Raw genomic sequence first — 18,149 nt, 5'->3', positions numbered from 1 at the left:
TCTTCTCTTCCATCAGCAATTCTCCTTTTTCTTCTCTCTCTTTTTTCTCTTTCTCTCTCTCTCTCTCTTGCTCTATCCCTCTCTTTCTCTCTCTCTCCCTCACTGTATTTCCCACTTCCCATCCTGATCTCTCTTTTTCTCTTTTTTCCTTCTATTTTTTTCTATCTGTCTTTATTCCTTTTTCTTTTTCTTTCTATCTCGTTTTTATTGTCTCTTTTTTCTTTTCCTCTTTTTCTCTTCTCGTATCCCTCTCTATTGCTTTCTTTCTCTCTCTCTCTTTCTTTCTCTTGCTTTTTCTTTGTATCTCCCTTTCTCTTTCCCTCTCCCACTATTTCTCTCTCTTTCCTGCTTTATTTGTCTCTTTTTGTTTTTCATCTCTCTCTTTCCCTTTCCCTCTCCCCATCTCTTTTTCTCCTCCCACTCTCTTTTTTCTCTCTGTCTCTCTCTCGCTCTCGCTCTCTTTCTCTCTCTCTTTCCTTCCCTCCTCCTCATCTTGATCTCTTTTTTCTTTTCTCACTTTCTTTTTTTTCTTTCTCTTTTCCTTTTCTCTCTCTTTCTGTCTTTTTCCTTCTTCCCATCTCCCTCTCTCTATCTCTATTTTTCTCTTCTCTCATTTTCTTTTTTCTTTTTTCTTTATTTCTCTTTCCCTCCCCCTCTTCCTATCTTGATCTGTCTTTTTTCTTTTCTTTCTTTCCTTTTTTCCATGTCTTTCTTTTGTTTTCTCTCACATTCTATATGACTCTTGCTCTCTCCATTTTTATTTTGCTTTTTCTCTCTCCCTGTCTCTGTTTATCACTTGCTTTCTTTCTTTTTCTCTCTTTCTCTCCCTTTTTATTTACTGTATATCTCTCTCGCCCTTTCATTCTCTCTTTCTTTATATCTCACGTTTTCTTTCTCCAACTTTTTCTTTTTCATTCTTTCTCTTTAATCTCCCAGTCCGTCTCGCTTTACGCCGTCCATGTTTTTTTTCTTCTGCTATACATTGCGTGACTATGGCGCGGTCGGGTCCCGGCTGGGGGGGAAATTCACTCATCTGTGAGTGATGCTGCCTAAGTAACAATATGGCCCCTCATTACGCTCTCACATTTGATCCATTCTGGTCCTTGAATGAAAAGTGAACAATAAGTTAAAGCGTGTTCAGTTCAGTTAACCATAAAAAAAAAGAAGGAATAATTGGAAAATGTCCTGAGCAAGCGAGACCTTTTGTCGGGTAATCAATTCAAAAAATACGTTTGGATAGAGTTAGTAGTTTATTCATAGCCACTGGGCTGGAACAATGAAGGTTTATCTGCCGGTCTTTGGTATTTTTTTCTGATTCTACTTCATATGGATTCGGTGTTTTTCCTCTAATTATGTTGTAGAAGTGAGGATGACATATATATATATATATATATATATATATATATATATATATATATATATATATATATATATATATATATATATATATATAAAATATGTGTGTGTGAGAGATAGATAGATAGATAGATAGATAGATAGATAGATAGATAGATAGATAAATGGATGGATAAATAGAAATAGATAGATATTTAGATATAGATAGATAAATAGAAATAGATAGATAGATATAGATATATAGATATACCGTACATAGAAAGATAGAGATAGATAGATAGATAGAGTTAGATAGATAGAGATAGATAGATAGATGGATAGAAATAAATAGATGGATAGATATATAGAGATTGATAGATAGAGATAGATAGAGATAGATAAATAGATATATAGATAGATAGAGGTAGCTAGATAGCGATAGATAGATAGATAGAGATAGATAGATAGATATAGATAGATAGATAGAGATAGATAGATAATTAGATAGAGATGGATAGAGATAGATAGATATATAGATAGATATATGGATGGATAAAAATAGATAGATATATAGATAGATAAAAATAGATAGATATATAGATATAGATAGAGATAGATATATATCTATTGATATAGATAGATGTATAGATATAGATAGATATAGATAGATAGAGATATATAGATATAATATTTTATATATAATCATTATTCATCTATTCATTTAAATAAAATGAAAAAAATAGAGATGGATGGGTGGATTTTTTTTTTATCTTAGTATCAAATCAAATTAAATATTTTTATGTACATATAAAACTGATACATCAAATGAGAGAGACTTATGTGCTAGTGTGGAGAAACAAGTAAAAAAATATTTATTTATTCATATAATAAGACAACAAATATATGTGTATATGTTTTTTTTTTTTTTCTTTTTTTAATCTTTTTAATTCCCTTCTTTTTCCTTTTTTGCCTTTTCCTTCTTTTTTCCATTTTTGTTTTTTTTTTTGCTTTCTTTTCCCCCAATGTTCTTTTTATTCCTGTTATCCATGTAAACCAGAACAGGAACAGGACCCAATCACGTGACGTTCTCACACAAGCCTTTCATTTTACGGGAAATGGGGAGTCATGCGTGCTGGGAAAGCCGGTCTAGCGTGGAAAGAAGGGAAGCCAGAGACAGAATGGACCGATTCCGATTGCCCGAGTTGATATCGGACGGATGGGATCGATACCAGACAGGAGAGGACAGACAGGATTGACAACAAATCAGGATATCGATAACTAACAGGAGAAACGAGACGGGACCGAAAACTGGAGAGAATAACAAACAGGACCAAAATAGACGGAAACAAAACTGAAACCCGAAATTGAACAGGACAAAAATAAACGGTAACAATACAGGACTGGAACTATCAACAGGAAAACAGAACCGAGTAAGAACCCACGTCGTGTGGGGCAGAAGTATGTTTGACGCGTTAGTGTGTGTCATGGCACACATGGGCGTGGCCACTTGGGCAACACGGCAACCGTGACACACACAGGCGGGGCCAATTGGGCACCATGGGAACCATGACACACACGGGCAGGGCCAATTGGGCACCATGGCAACCATAACAATCCATGTTTGTCTCTTTCTCTTATTTCTCTCTCTTGAAAAAATCTTTTTTACTTCTTTTTGTCTTTTAAGAATTTGAGAAAAAGCGGTACTTTTTGCTCACTCTCACTCTCTGTCATTTGTAGTCTTCCTCAGACTCATTTTTGATTGCGCCGCACATGACAGCGACATCTAGTGGACAAATGCAAAACACCATCCCTTTAATAACAGCCGAATGTTTTTATCAGCGCTGTTTTTTGTTGAAAACCCCATTTTGGCCCAGGACCCCCAAAGCTTTGGACCTAAAACAGCCCCTGATTTCAATGAATCAGGAATATCCAAATGGCAGGGGGCGTTATTCCATTCCTATAAGTGTATGTGTGTTTTCTTTCCTTCAGAGAATTCTTTCCACGCTATTCTGTCCACATCCATCTTTTCCAAAGCTGCAGGGCACGTGAAGATTCCGTGTCCTTGCCGTGTCTACACGCTCTTAATGACTGCACCCCCCCCGACTTCCCTTACTTGTGTTGCTTTCCTTTAAATCAGAGGTCTTGAACGCACAGCCCGGGGGTCAATTGTGACCTGCAGGATGATACTTTGATCCCTCACGCCCTAATATGAAGGTTTAAAGGGACAGTGTGTATTATTAAGCGCCTTATGATAGTAGAAAAATCCTTCATTAACAAAAAACAGTCTTGAGTTCCAAAAAAATATGCAAACTTTGTGACCTTTTGCCACATTTCAGACTTCACACATCAAGATATAAAACTGTAATTTCCTGTGAAGAATCAACATTAAGTGGGACACAATAATGAAGTGGAACCCACCTTATTGGATATTTTAAACTTTTTTAAGAAATAAAAAACGAAAAAGTGGGTGTGCAAAATTATTCAGCCCCATTGAGGTAATACTTTGTAGCGCCACCTTTTGCTGCGATTACAGCTGCAAGTCGCTCGGGGTATGTCTCTATCAGTTTTGCACATCGAGAAACTGATATTTTTGCCCATTCCTCCTTGCAAAACAGCTCGAGCTCAGTGTGGTTGGATGGAAAGCGTTTGTGAACAGTAGTTTTCAGTTCTTTCCACAGATTCTCAATTGGATTGAGGTCTGGACTTTGACTTGGCCATTCTAACACCTTGATATGTTTTTTTGTGAACCATTCCATTGTAGCTTTTGTTTTATGTTTTGCAAAATTTTGATCATTGTCCTGTTGGAAGACAAATCTCCGTCCCAGTCTCAGGTCTTTTGCGGACTCCGTCAGGTTCTCCTCCAGAATGGTCCTGTATTTGGTTCATCCATCTTCCCATCAATTTTTACCATCTTCCCTGTCCCTGCTGAAGAAAATCAAGCCCAAACCATGATGCTGTCACCACAATGTTTGACTGTGATGATGGTGTGTTAAGGGTGATGAGCTGTGCTGCTTTTACGCCAAACATAACGTCTTGCGTTGTTGCCAAAAAGTTCGATTTTGGTCTCATCTGACCAGCGCACATTCTTCAGCATGTTTGGTGTGTCTCCCAGGTGGCTTGTGGTAAACTTTAAACGACACTTTTTATGGATATCTTTTAGAAATGGCTTCCTTCTTGCCACTCTTCCATAAAGGCCAGATTTGTGCAGTATACGACTGATTGTTGTCCTATGGACAGATTCTCCCACCTCAGCTGTAGACCTCTGCAGTTCATCCAGAGTGATCATGGGCCTCTTGGCTGCATCTCTGATCACTTTTCTCCGTGTATGAGCTGAAAGTTTAGGGGGACGGCCCGATTTTGGTAGATTTGCAGTGGTCTGATACCCCTTCCATTTCAATATTATTGCTTGCACAGTGCTCCTTGGGACGTTTAAAGCTTGGGAAATCTTTTTGTATCCAAATCCAGCTTTAAACTTCTCCACAACGGTATCTCGGACCTGCCTGGTGTGTTCCTCGTTCTTCATGATCCTCTCTGCGCTTGAAACAGACCTCTTGATTACACACAGGTGGATTCCATTGATCATCTTTAGTCATTTAGATCAACATTGAATCCTCACTGAACTCCTGGACAGTTTGCTGCACTGAAAGTAAAGGGGCTGCATAATTTTGCACACTCACTTTTTCGGTTTTTTATTTGTTATATATACAGTGAGGAAAAAAGGATTTGAACACCCTGCTATTTTGCTATTTCTCCTACTTAGAAATCATGGAGGAGTCTGAAATTTTCATCGTAAGTGCATGTCCACTGTGAGAGAGATAAACTAAAAAGAAAAATCCAGAAATCACAACGCATGATTTTTTTAATGATGTATTTGTGTGATATAGCTGCAAAGAAGCTCCCTCCAAAGATTTTCAAATGGGTTCAGGTCTGGAGACTGGCTGGGCCATACTAGAACCTATAATTTTATTATTTTTCTTCTTTTTCTTACACTTCTTTTTCCTGTCTTTTTTTCTTTTATTTTAATTTATGTTCTGGGGCAATGAATGTCAAAGTGTCTTTGGGCAAGACACTGAACCCCTAAAGCCCCCGATAAGCAGGTGGGTGCCTTGAGGGGCTGTCACCGCTATTGGTGTTTAAGTTTAAGTGTGTGTGTGGATGGGTAAGTGTGAAGCACATTGTAAAGCGCTTTGGGAGGTCTTCATTGACTTGAAAAGCGCTATATAAAAGCGTTCTTTCTTCTGTTTTCTCTCAGCATTTTTTCTGTCATTATCGTTTTTGTGCATTTTTTCCTCATTATTACTTTCTTATTTCTTTCAGTTTTTTTCCCATTTTTTCCCTTGGTTTATTACGTTTCATTTCCTCATTTTTTTCCTTTTTTTTCTTCTCTTTTTTTTCTTGTAATGCTGGGCACAAACTAAGAAGAAACTGTCATTTTGAGTCCCAGAAGTTGGTATTCTAGCACTCGTTATTGGTTCCGCTACACAATAAAGCAACACCTAATGGTCAAATAATACACACTGTCCCTTTAATGTAAGTGCATAACAGAATTATGCATTTACCTATGACTGATTAATTAATTTATTTTCATGTTATCCCTTAATGTTTTTTCTTTTTTTAGATAAAAATTTATATAGCAATTTTAATAAAAGATACTAGAGAAAAGTGGAAAATGATGATCAGCTCTTTTTTTGTGGAAAACCTGAATGTGCCCTACCTCAACCAGACCCGAGCTTCGGTGGCCCCCAAGTCAAATGAGTTCGAGACCCCGCGTTTAAATCTCCTCTCACATACTCTCTTGGATTGGAAATCTCCGCCTGAGAAGCAGTGAGGTCATCAAAGCATTCTGACAAAGCAGGGGTGTCAAACTCATTTTAGCTCGGGGGCCACGTGGTAGAAAACACATTCTCACAGGGGCCGGACGAGTCAATTAATGGCATAAAGAGTGCCCTGGCTGGAGGGCTGGGGGTCTTTTCGGAGGCTCACAATTAAATCATTCAGAGATGTAAGATTTGATTATAAAAAGATTAAAGGTTTTTGCTCCTTTATTTTCAATTTAATCTTTTTAGCGTTTGGTTTTCAAAAAAATCAAAACAACAATTGAATTCATTTCCACTACAGTTTATTTAATTCGGGGTAAATTCGTGCAAACTGGAAAGTGACAAAACTAGCATGCAAACACTAATTTAAAGGATTCTTTTTTTTTAAATACTCGTTTTACTTCTGCAACTCCTAGGTGCTATTTTAATAATATAGTTTTTTCGTATAGCCTTAAAAAGCGAGTCCGTGACTTTTATTTAAGTAAAAAAACATCGGGGTGGGTTTCCTCTATGTTCTCCGCTGGGCAGTAATGTACGTAAAAGCTAGTGCCAATTGCCGTTAAACTAGAAGAAGAAGAATGTTCTCTGGTTGATTAATGGTAGTGCAAATGCAGCTACAGTGGGAGCTTTGCAAGTGGGCCTGGTTTTGGCGACATCCAGTGGACATATTTAAAACTGCAAGTTATTTTTACTTGCGAGCAAGGCGAGGGTAGTGTTTTCGTTTGGAATTTGTGCGTGTGTGTGTGTGTGTGTGTGTGTGTGTGTGTGTGTGTGTGTGTGTGTGTGTATGTACCGGTATGTATATGTATGCATGTATATGTATGTATGTATATGTATATATATATATATATATATATATATATATATATATATATATATATATATATATATATCATCTTGTACTACAAGCAGTATGTATGAATATATATTTGTGTGTATGTCTTTTTGTGTGTCTTTCTACCCAAGAAAAGGAAGAAGTAGTTAACATACGATCACTATCTTTTACAGGCAGTCAGGTAGTTTGCCCTAGATGTGAAAAATGCCCCCTAAAAAGATGACTCCATACTTATGGTTATGTTGACTCAGCATTTTCCCCAGAAAGACATTCCACTCTCCAAGGCTAGAATAACATTCAGTTTCAACACAATGCCTTGAGGACAGCCAGAAGGGTTGACCTATATGTAAAAAGAATGCCTCCAAAAAGTTGACTCTGATTTTTAGTTTTTGATGACTCAGCGTTGTTTTCCAGATATATATTCCATTCCTCCAGGCCAGAACAACATTTAATATCAACACCATTATACAGGAAGTCAGATAAGTTACTCCAGATGTGAAAAAGAAAACTGACTCTGAATTTTTGTGCTTTTATTAGCATTGTCTCAGGGGCCACAAAAACTGGTTTTGCAGAGTCATATGGATATATTTGCACATTTCATAGTGCCCTGTTTAGTTGTAGCACGCCCTTTTCCCTTTGGGGGCCATGACGCTTTATAGGAAAATGCCATACAAATTAATGCCAGCTGCCGTTAATCACAAAGAAAGAAGAAATTCAATGGCAAAATGAAGCCACGACGAGTGTCGAGGTCATAGACTTGTTTAGGAATATGGCAACAATTTGAGCGCTTCACTCAAAATTCAAGCACTTTTCTATCCTTGAAAACACATGAGAAAATTCAAGCTGTTTCAAGGTTTTCAAGCACCGAACCCCCTCCCCCCTTTACCACATGCGTGTCCTGGTTTCAGGGGTCCGCCACCCCCCACCCTGGCCTTTGTCACCGGGGGGATTACAAGGCTCGCCTGCATTTCAGCTCCGATCAAATCATAAATGAGTCGCTACGATTTATTTTCCGTGTCTAAGGAACGAACCCCCTCCCTTCTTGGTACTTGACAAGGGTGGGGGGGGGGGTTTCGGGCTTGAATAGAAACCCAAAAAAGGCCTCGGGTCAGGAAACAAACGCACTTGTGTTGAAAGAGAGCAGAAGCAACTCGTACGGCAAACCTCCACGCAAAGGATCCTTTTTTTTAATGTATGTTCATTTCTAAATATATTTTAAATGTATTTTGAATGATTTATTTATTTCATTTATTTATTTTAATTTTGAATACATATTTAATATATTTTTTCAGATTGTATTATTATTACTACTATTAGTTTATGGACGTTCAATATCACCTTTTTCAGCTTGGTACCAACAATGAATTCTTGAGTCAATATCTTTGGTAATACCAGTTAGCGATACCATTCAGTACATTATCATTTTAAGATTTAAGATTCTCTTCATTGGTATTAAAGGGACAGTGTGTATTATTTAGCGTCTCTCAGTGGTAAAAAAAAGACATATTAAAAACAATAAACAAATCTTATTTAAATAAGTAAATCATATAACCATGTATTTTTTAAAGTACTCATGAGTGGAGATGATTGTACTTATTTTACGTAACATGAGGCTCACCTGGAAGGAGCTGATATGTCGGCCATCTTGCTGCTACAGGGTACACGTTTTTCTTCTTTTTATAGTTTCCCCTTTTTCTCATTTTCCTAGCTTTTTTCTCTTTATGACCCTTATCTTTTTTCTTCCTTTTCTCTTGCTTTTGTATTTTTTCCTATTTTCTTTTTTCTCAATTTTCTCTTTTTTTTCTTATTTTCTTTTCCTTCATTTCTTTTTTTTTCTTTTCCTTCTTTTTTTACTTTCTTTTGCCCCTATTTTTTCTCCTTTTTTTCTATGTTTTTTCCATTTTTTCCTCATTTTCTATCTTTTCCTCTTTTCTTTTACTTATTTTTTATTTCTTTTTTTTTCACAAAAGGCTTGATAGAAAAATAAGAAGCAAAACGGTGCAGTTTGCTCACTTTGTGTCTCTGTAGTTAGTATTCTTCCTTGTGCTTTGTAGTACTCGTTCTCGGTTCCACTACACAATATCCTGACACCTAGTGGTCAAATATTACAAACTCTCCCTTTAACATAAGAATAGCAAAGACATTTTCTTTGCAACCTTCGTGTACAGTGTTGATGAATACTTTTAAAACAACAATAGAATAAAAATCATATAAAATCTGTATATACAAAATGGTTAACACAATGTACATTCTGTGTTATTGTATATGTACATAAGTGTAAACAAGTCGTAAAAATAGGTACGAAAATAAAAGAAGATACGGTATGTTGGGAAATCAAAATTCTGGAGTTAAGTTGAAAAAAAAAACTTACTCATTAATGATATAAAAGAAGTTAAAAAAAATAAATAAAATAATGAACGTTCTCGCTTTTTTTATTTATTGTACAAAATTACACATATTTACTGGGCTATTATTATTAATGGTTTTAAAAAAAAAGCTTAATTTATTCGTATATTATTTTAGTTAATTTAGTATTTGGATAATGGTAAAAAAAAACTAAAATTTGTTTTTGTTTTTTAATATATTACATCACCTGCTAGCTTTATGCTAATGCTAACCAATAGGTGAACATGTATAAGAACTTGTATTTGTTTTTAAAGTTTTGTTTAAACTCTTAATTATGTCATCAAGATTTAATAAGCGTCAGTCATCTATGTACAAAAAAGTCTTGTAACGTCCGCCAGCTTTATGCTAACACTAATCCATAATGGGAAAGGCATAAGAATTTATATTTTTAAGATTTTCAACCCAATAAATGATCTTCCCTAAAAACTTTTCTTTATGCCATCAAGATTTTATAAGATTCTGTCATCTATGGACAAAGAATCATGGAAAATCCGGTCACGTTCTGATAATCCTAACCCCAAATGACAAATTGCATAATAAGATTTTATATTTGTATGTTTCCCGCCAAAAATAAGGATTCCTGAAGACTAAATTATTTTATGAAAAATTATTGAAAGTCATTTATTTGTCCACTACCTTATGCTAATTCCAATCCATAGTAGGCAATGCATAATAAGAATGTATATTTGTAAGATTTTCAACAACAAAAAAAGTTCCCTACTTAGCTTTTTGCTAATGCTAATCCAGAATGGGATATGCACATTATGGGATTATAGTTGTAAATTTTTCAATAACAAAAAAGTTCCCTGAAGACTCAAAATTATGTCATCAAGATTTAATGAAAGTCAGTAATTTATGTACATAAATAATCTTGTAAAATCTGCTTGCTTTATGCTAATGCTAATCTAGAATGGGAAATGTATAATAAGAGATGATAGCTGTATGGGCAGCACTGAGGCACAGTGGTTAGCGCGTGCGCGGCACAGTTCTGAGCTCATGAGATCGAACATTCCAGTGTGGAGTTTGCATGTTCTCCCCGTGTCTGCGTGGGTTTCCTCAAGGCACTCCAGTTTCCTCCCACATTCCAAAAACATGCTTGTCAGGTTAATTGGCCGGTCCAAACTGTCCCTAGGTGTGAATGAGCGAGCGAATTGTCTGTCCCTGTGTGCCCTGCGACTGGCTGGCAACCAGTTCAGGGTGTCCCCTGCCCGCTGCCCGGAGATAGCTGGGATAGGCTCCAGCACCCCCGCGACCCTACTGAGGATAAGCGGTGCAGATAATGGATGGAGGGATAGTTTTACGTTTTTCAACAAAAAAAAATAATCTCTGAAGACTAAATCAGAGGCCGAAAATCGTTTTGACTCAAAGACCCATTATAGCAAAATATTTAGATTTTTAGGGGGAGGAAGAAAACCATATCATAAATTTTAAGACTAATTTATCAGCGCATTTTATTTCATTGTGTGACATTAGCTGATTTGATCAAAGTTATAAAATGAGAAAAACCCATATCCAAAAATATATCACTTTAAACTTGTCTCTCTCCCATGGTAATTTAAGATTGTTGAGGCTCATTTTGATCTTCATTTCTTTTCATAAATAATGGTTTCAAAACAAGGCGCAAGCAGAGTTCTTTTTTAAAAATGTCACAAAATACTGCATACGATACTACAGACGTGTTTACCTTCAGTGCTGACTGTGATGGGCAGAGAGAAGTGCGGTGCATGCATAACTCCGCCCACCCCTACCGCTCACCAAATCAAATTGTTCTGTGTATTTGGCTGCCAATTCTGGGTGTTTAGTTTGTTCTATGGGTTTTCATCATAAAGTGTCTCAACAGTAAACATACATTATTCAATGAGCTTCCATTGGAAGGTTTCAGCTAAAACAGGGTCTGTTTGTGGGACTGTTAACTGTATCGGAACTGTGCCCTCTGTATACCGGACCACATTTGTTATCAGCGCTACATTAGCTGTGCATGAGTCAAACTCCATTGTGGGCAAATCAGAATTGTAACAACACAGGTGAAATTGGCATGAGCACCTTTTTTATATTTCCGAGCCATATGTACTTGAAAAGAGCGATAAATAGCTCGCGAGCTATAGGTTTACAACCCCTGCTCTGACTGATGCAATCGAGATTTAATAAGAGTCAGTCATCGATGTACAAAAAACAGCTTTTATTTGAAAGATTTTCCCCCAAAATGAATGTTGCCTGAAGACAGAATTATTGAGAGTCAGTCAAAAAACAAATTCTTGAAAGGCCGGCTAGCTTTATGCTAATGTTAACAAAAATGGCGAATGCATACAACTATTATTTCTCAAATAAGATTTTCCATCAATGTTCATGCTTTCACCTCGAAATATGCAAAAAATCTTATCGGTATCAACGTTCAAAATCCCCACTTTTCTTCTCGTCACAAACTCATCACGTTTAAGCGTTTCGAACGTTGTTTTTGTCTTCTCCAGTGGGACGAAGTGAGCGTTCTGGACGACCGCGGACGACTTATCCGGACCTTCGAGGTTTGCAACGTCAACCACAATTCCCGGGGCAAAGACAATTGGCTGGCCACGCCCTTCCTGTACCGTGACTCCGCCCCTCGGGTCTTCGTGACCCTACGATTTTCCGTGCGCGACTGCGCCAGCTTACGAAATCCGTCGCCGACCTGCCGGGAAACGCTCACCTTGTACTACAAGCAGGCCGACAGCCAGAGGGAGCTGGAGAGGACCTGGGCTGCCGAGGTGAGGACATGCAAATGTACTTTTAGTTCCTGAGCAATAGTTGATGTGGACCACAGCTCACATCCAGACACTCACACTTTACGCAAAACTACACGTGGTCCCGCAGTTTAAAGGCACATGCGCGTGTAGTACACGTTTACTTCGTTATATGCATACCTGTCGCGCTCCAGGGCTCCATGCCCTTAAAAATGTCGTATTTTCCCTTACAAAATACAAAATAATCTTACACCATATTTTTTTTTCAAACGTGTTTATTTATGTAGTTTAATATGTTATATTGTACATGTGTTTCGTTATATCATAAATATTGTTAATTAACATTTTCTTGTGAGATACTGAGTTGCTCGACATAAATGAGGTATATTATAAAAAAAGTTCAAGAATTAGTAGCTTGGACGTTCACCGTAGAAGGAAAAAATACATGCAAATATAATAAAGTAGAATTTTATTATTCAAATTATGAATTCATTTTCTGCATTAAATTATTGTTGTTAATATACTGATTAAAGGGATAACCACAAACTTGTATTTTTTCATTTTCTCCTTTTATACTTCCTTTTTTTCTTAACTTCTTTATACAACATAGAAATTCGTAATATAATGCATCAAAGCAAGTGAGCCGTTTGAGAGCCGGCTCCCTTTAATGACTTAAGCCGAAAAAGCCGGTTCTCTAAAAAGAGATGGACTTCCTTTTACTACACAACTACCACGGAATGATGCAAGATGGGAAATCGCCAGGCGGCAGACGCATGCGCACAGTAGCATCAAACCGCTCGCTTCGTTTGCAACAAAAAAAACCGATACAGAGATAAAGGCTACTGCGGCGAACTCGTTTGACTTGACTGATTTGCTAGTTCGTGATAGTCGGTGTTTACCGGATGGTACCCATAATTGAGAAATTTGCATTTTCCCGTAAAGATTTTCTCGTACGTCGTACACGTCTTAAAATGCATCATAAACATACTTTGTACGGCAAAAACGTACAGGTTGACAGGTATGTATATACAATATTTTCGTATATTCACTATCATTTAAAGCAAGGTTGGGGAACTATTTGAAGTCGCGCAGCGCATTGGGTTGAAAGAATGTGGCCAAGGGGCCGATTTTGGGGACCAATTCAAAGTTATGACATGCAGATATCTACATGTTATGATTTTAATGTCTCGTTTGGATTAGCATCAAAAGTGCCATCACGCAACAAATCATCTGATCTTTTCGATTTTCTCTTCGCCGATGCCGAGAGCGAAACGACGTACGACATCGTTTCGGAGTGACATTAATAAGCCGTGATTGGCCAGATGGCCAAATATATGACTGCCATCTCCGTAAACATCAACTAATTGCCTGTAAGGTGGCTGCCGCTCGCCCGAATGTTTTATTCAAATTCTAAGAAGTTTTCTCTGCTTTTTGCGCCTCTTTTGGGAATCGGCGTCCAAGTGGCGACCGGAGACCAGATGTAGTTTTTAAAACGGGCCAATTAAAGCCTGATGAGGAAGTCGAGGAGCGGGAAGTGCTCGCTTTTAGATTTGTTTGTATTAATTCCGTCGTATTTTTTGATGAGGCGTTAGAGTGGGCATCTAACAACCTGATTCAAAATAAATCATACATGTGTTTTAAAAGTGAATACAAATGTAAACAAAAGTGTTTTGATCATCATAACGCAAAACGTATTTTCTTATTATTATGTATTATGTAATATATATACATATATATATATATATATATACATATATATATATATATATATATATATATATATATATATATATATATATATATATATATATATATATACTGGACTGTCTCAGAAAATTAGAATATTGTGATAAACTTCTTTATTTTCTGTAATGCAATTAAAAAAACAAAAATGTCATACATTCTGGATTCATTACACATCAACTGAACTATTTCAAGCCTTTTATTATTTGAATATTGCTGATTTTGGCTTACAGCTGAAAAAAACTCAAAAATCCTATCTCAAAATATTAGAATACTTCCTCAGACCAAGTAAAAAAAAATAATTTTATAACAGCAAAACTAAATCAAACATTTGAAAATGTCCATTGATGCACTCAGTACTTGGTTAGGAATCCTTTTGCACGGATTACTGCATCAATCCGGCGTGGCATGGAGGCAATCAGCCTGTGGCATTGCTGAGGTGTTATTGATGCCCAGGATGCTTCGATAGCGGCCTTCAGCTCATTTGCATTTGTAGGTCTGGTGTCTTTCATCTTCTTCTTAACTATACCCCACAAATTCTCGATGGGGTTCAGGTCAGGGGAATTAGCAGGCCAATCAAGGACAGTGATGCCATGGTCAGTGCACCAGTTACTGGTGGTTTTGGCACTGTGGGCAGGTGCCAGATCATGCTGGAAAAGGAAATCCTCATCTCCATAGAGCTTTTCAGCAGATGGAAGCATGTAGTGCTCTAAAATCTCTTGGTACACAGTTGCATTTACTCTGGACTTGATGAAACACAGTGGACCAACACCAGCAGCTGACATGGCTCCCCAAACCATTGCTGACTGTGGGAACTTCACACTGGATTTCAAGCAACTTGGATTTTGCTCTTCTCCAGCCTTTCTCCAGACTCTGGCGCCTTGACTTCCAAATGAAATGCAAAACTTGCTTTCGTCTGAAAAGAGGACTTTGGACCACTCTGCAACTGTCCAGTGCTTCTTCTCCATAGCCCAAGTCAGACGCTTCTTCCGTTGTCTTGAGTTCAGAAGTGGCTTGACCATGGGAATACGGCTATTGTAGCCCATTTCCCGGACACGTCTGTGAACTGTGGCTTTTGATACCTGGACTCCAGCTTCAGCCCACTGTCTTTGAAGCTCCCTCAAATTCTGGAAGCGGCTCTTCTTCACAATTTTGTTAAGGCTGCGGTCATCTCTCTTGGTTGTGCAGCGTTTCCGGCCACATTTTTCCCTTCCAACAGACTTTTTGTGGATATGCTTTGAAACTGCACTCTGTGAACAGCCTGCTCTTTGAGAAATTTCTTTTTGTGTCTTACCCTCCTGATGGAGGGTATCAATGATGGTCCTCTGGACAGCAGTCAGATCAGCAGTCTTCCCCATACTTGTGATTTAGTTTACTGAACCAAGCTGCGTGTTTTTAAGGCTCAGGAAACCCTCGCAAGGTGTTTCGAGTTAATTAGATGATTCAGGTGATTAGTTGAATAGCCTACTTGTATACTTTTTCATGATATTCTAATATTTTGAGATAGGATTTTTGAGTTTTTTTCAGCTGTAAGCCAAAATCAGCAATATTCAAATGATAAAAGGCTTGAAATAGTTCAGTTGATGTGTAATGAATCCAGAATGTATGACATTTTTGTTTTTTTAATTGCATTTCAGAAAATAAAGAACTTTATCACAATATTCTAATTTTCTGAGACAGTCCAGTATATATATATATATATGTGTGTATGTATATACAGTGGAACCTCGGTTCTCGACCAAAATCCGTCCCAGAACCCTGTTCGAAAAGCGATTTGTTCGAATATATATATATATATATATATATATATATATATATATATATATAGATAGATAGATAGATAGATAGATAGATAGATAGATAGATAGATAGATAGATAGATAGATAGATAGATAGATAGATAGATAGATAGATAGATAGATATGTATGTATTTATCTTCTGACATAACTATTTTGTGTTCAGCCTTCCAGTGGTGAAAAGGAAAGCAGAGAGGGCTGGGTGAAGATCGACACCATCGCGGCAGACAAGAGTTTTTCTAAAGTGGAACCCAGTTCGCCGCATCAGTACCAACCAAATCGATACAGCCGCGTCAACGTCAAGACCAGAAGCTTCGCGCCGCTCACACGAAATGGGTAACTACGCCCACCGGAGTCCCCCCCAAAAAAACACCAAAATAGACTGACTTTTAAGTATCGTACAATCAACGATTGTTTTAAACATAAACAAGAAAAATGCTAGTACTTGTCATAGAAGACGACAATGTTAGCTTTGGTCATAGACGGATGAAGATGCTAGTTTTAGGCATAGTAAAATCAATGGCAATTTTGGACATAGAATAAAAAAAATGCCATAGTTTTCACCATAAAAGAAGACAAAAATGTAAAGATGTAAAGAAGAAGACAATAGTCTTCAAAAAAGAAGAACATGCTAGTTTTCGGTATAAAATAAGACTGTTAGTTTTGGTCGGAGAACAAAAATGTCACTAGTTTTGGGTGTAGTAAAATCAGCAGCAGTTTTGGACATGGAAGAAGAAAATGACAGTTTTGACATAGAAAAAGACCATGTTAGCGACACTAGTTTCAACAAAGATGAAGACGCTAGTTTTGGATGTAGTAAAATTGACACCAATTCCTGATATAGTGGAAGAAAATGTTAGTTTTTGACATAAAATAAGCCTATGTTAGTTTTGGACAGAGAAGAAAAATGTCACTAGTTTTGAGGAAAGTAAAATCTATGGCGGTTTTGGACATAGAAAAAGAAAATGCCATTTTTCGACATAGAACAAGACCATGTTAGCTTGGGCAGTACAAGACAACGCAAGTTTCAACAAAGAAGAAGACGCTAGTTTTGGATGTAGTAAAATTGAAAGCAGTTTTGGATATAGAGCAAGAAAATGCTAGTTTTCCAAATAGACAATGTTTGCTTGGATTATAGAAGGTAGAGGACATTAATTTTGAGCACAGTAAAATCAACAGTGGTTTTGGACATAGAATAAGAAAATGCAATTTTTGGACATAAAATAAAACATTAGGTGTAGTCGTTAAGAACACTAGTATTATACAAACAAAACAACAGTACTTTTGGACATGGTAAAATCGACAAAAGTTTTTGACATAAAATAAGACAATGTTAGCTTTGGTGGTCGAGAGAAGAAGACGCTAGTTTTGGGCATAGTAAAATGAATGGCGGTTTTGGACATAAAAGAAGAAAATGTCAGTTTTCGGCATAGAACAAGACCATGTTAGCTTTGACAGTACAAGACAATGCTAGTTCCAACGAAGATGAAGACGCTAGTTTTGGAAAGAGTAAAATTGACATCAGTTTTGTATATAGAGAAGAAAATGCTAGTTCTTCAACATAAAATAAAATAAGGTTATCTTTGGTAGTAGATAAAGATGCTTGTTTCATGCAAAGAAGAAGAAACTAAGTTCGAACAAAGAGGAGGAATATGCAAATATTTTGAGAAAACAAGACAATGTTTGCGTTGTTCATAGAAGGTAGAGGACATGGATTTTGGGAACAGTAAACTCAACAGTGGTTTTGGACATAGAATAAGAGAATGCCACTTTTGGACATGAATGAAGACATTAGGTTCATTCGTATAAAACACTTGTTTCATACGAAGAAGACAACACTACTTTTAAGCATAGTAAAACCGACAACAGTTTTGTACAATGCAACCGCTAATTTTACGCGAAGAAGAAGACGCTAGTTTTGGGCATAGTAAAAACGTTTTCCTTTTGTTTCTGATCCAACAGATTCGTTCTGGCCGTAGTGGACAGCGGTGCCTGCGTTTCCTTAATGGGCGTGTCCGTCTTCTACCGCCGCTGTCCCGCTACCAGCCTGTACTTGGCGTCCTACCCGGCCACCCCCTCGGGGGCGGAGTCAACCTCACTGGTCCCGGTGGGCGGGACTTGCGTTCCCCACAGCGAATCACAGGGGGCCAGCGGGCCACGCATGCACTGCAACGCAGAGGGCGAGTGGATGGTGCCGGTAGGGGGATGCGTCTGCCACCAAGGCCATGAACCCAACCTCAATGGATCTGCATGCATGGGTGAGATTGACTTGCTTTTGGCATTATCAAAGACTTTGAAACATGAGGGGGGAGCAAGAAGAGGTGGTGACCTAGGTGTGAAGGGGTAGAGTTTAGAATATGTCCTCAAGTTAAGTTTACATGATTTTTAAAATAATGTAAATCTTCTGGCAGTAGACATAATTTTCAAATCTTTCTTCGTATTTCTTATTGCTCGATAAAAATAAACAAATATATTACAAAGATTATCATGATTAAAAAA

General features: G+C 37.3%; 1 protein-coding gene across 1 annotated transcript in view; it reads left to right on the top strand.

Moving 5' to 3' along the window:
- The window catches only part of ephb6 (eph receptor B6), a 59,890-nt gene that overhangs the window by 20,595 nt on the left and 21,146 nt on the right, over window positions 1-18,149 (top strand). Inside the window, exons 3-5 of the mRNA XM_088326898.1 lie at window positions 11,862-12,134; window positions 15,817-15,986; window positions 17,613-17,908. Coding sequence (XP_088183024.1) covers window positions 11,862-12,134; window positions 15,817-15,986; window positions 17,613-17,908 — 739 coding nt within the window. The remainder of the gene's footprint in view (window positions 1-11,861; window positions 12,135-15,816; window positions 15,987-17,612; window positions 17,909-18,149) is intronic.

This window comes from Urocampus carinirostris, chromosome 2, assembly GCF_059441175.1.
Source record: "Urocampus carinirostris isolate Australia breed hairy pipefish chromosome 2, RoL_Ucar_1.0, whole genome shotgun sequence".
Classification (NCBI taxonomy): Eukaryota; Metazoa; Chordata; class Actinopteri; order Syngnathiformes; family Syngnathidae; genus Urocampus; species Urocampus carinirostris.
The sequence above is the reverse complement of the archived record's forward strand: the minus strand, read 5'-3'. Positions and strand labels throughout refer to the sequence as shown.